At 30.7% G+C, this 1,351-nt stretch overlaps 1 protein-coding gene across 2 annotated transcripts in view; it reads right to left on the minus strand.

Moving 5' to 3' along the window:
- The window catches only part of LOC107629183 (vicilin-like seed storage protein At2g28490), a 15,939-nt gene extending 15,159 nt beyond the window's left edge, over positions 1-780 (minus strand). The window contains exon 1 of one of the 2 annotated variants that reach the window (XM_021117807.1): positions 318-780. In XM_021117807.1, coding sequence (XP_020973466.1) covers positions 318-675 — 358 coding nt within the window. In that variant the 5' untranslated portion in view covers positions 676-780. The remainder of the gene's footprint in view (positions 1-317) is intronic. The other variant, XM_016331901.2, reaches the window with a different exon arrangement.

Below are 1,351 nucleotides of genomic sequence, written 5' to 3' on the forward strand. Positions count from 1 at the left end.
TAAATTGAAGTATATTATATTAAGTAATATAAAGTGAAAACTTAAATGGAGTTACTTTCATGCGAAGTGAGTAAAGTTGATAGTTAAAGATCGTTAGTAAATCATTCTATCAAATTAAATTATTTAATAACTATCGGTCACCAGCTATGACTATCAGCTATCAAATTATAAATTATTTAACGCCTCTTACCTATTAACTATCAATTTCACCTGAATTTCTACCAACAAACAATTTTTAAGTATCAATGATTCTAAACTATCATGAAGAACCCACAACAAAGAGTGAATAATTGTTAATTGTTATTTATTATACATACCTCTTCGGATGAAGATGACCAAATTAGAGTCAAGGTACTGAGGAATGAACAAGGACCTTGGTTCCATGGTGATGAATGCAATGTGCATGAGCCTCTCGAAACTCCTTCTGCCACCACCAAAACCACTATCATAGCTTCTCATCACTCTCATCTCCCCAGCTTCAGTCTTCACCACACTCTTTGCATCTTGCAACAAAAACCCTGAATCTGAAGAAGAAGAAGAAGGTCGTCTCTCATCCCAATATTCTTCATCCTGATCCTTGTAGAGCTCCATTGATTTGGGTGTGGCCACAACAACTCCATGATGAACAACAATAACAAGAGCCAACAGCAACAGGGATCCTATGTTTCTCCCCATGTTTTGATTTGTGTTTATGATGAGAAATGTGATGAGGATTATTGAAGAGATCAGCAGAGAGGGTGTGGTGGTTTATGAAGAGAGTGTGGAGGGACACGTGGCATGCATGGGGTTATGGTGGCAATGTGATATTGAGACAAGTTGAAGGTTGTGTTACAATCTTTCGTTCATTCTTGACACACATCACACATGCATCCATTCATATATTATATAGACAAGGTCTCAATTCAATTTTTTTATATTATTTTTCTTTCTCAAAACTTCAATATCGTTTTTATTTTAAAACATTTTTTCTCAATTCTCGTGGGATGCCCTTTATTTATTTATTGACTGTGTTTTCTTATTCCACATATTAAGAATTCAATCCGATTTAATCTTTTTTACCACTAAATTTAATTTAATCGATTTAATCTCAACAAAAATTAATTTTATTAATAAGAACATGTTGACATATTCTAATTTTACTAACATATATTTTGCGCTCTTTAATATAAATATTTTTTTGTTTTTTGAATTTTTTCACTACATATTTTTTTTATCATCGTTTTATTTTGTTATTTTTATTGCTGTATTTTTTCTCCTCTTCTTTTTGATAATTTTACAGCATTATATATTTTTACTTTTATTAAAAAAGTAAAATAAAAAAATTATAAAAAAGTGAAACAATAAAAAAAGG

The sequence above is a fragment of the Arachis ipaensis genome, chromosome B03, assembly GCF_000816755.2.
Source record: "Arachis ipaensis cultivar K30076 chromosome B03, Araip1.1, whole genome shotgun sequence".
NCBI lineage: Eukaryota > Viridiplantae > Streptophyta > Magnoliopsida > Fabales > Fabaceae > Arachis > Arachis ipaensis.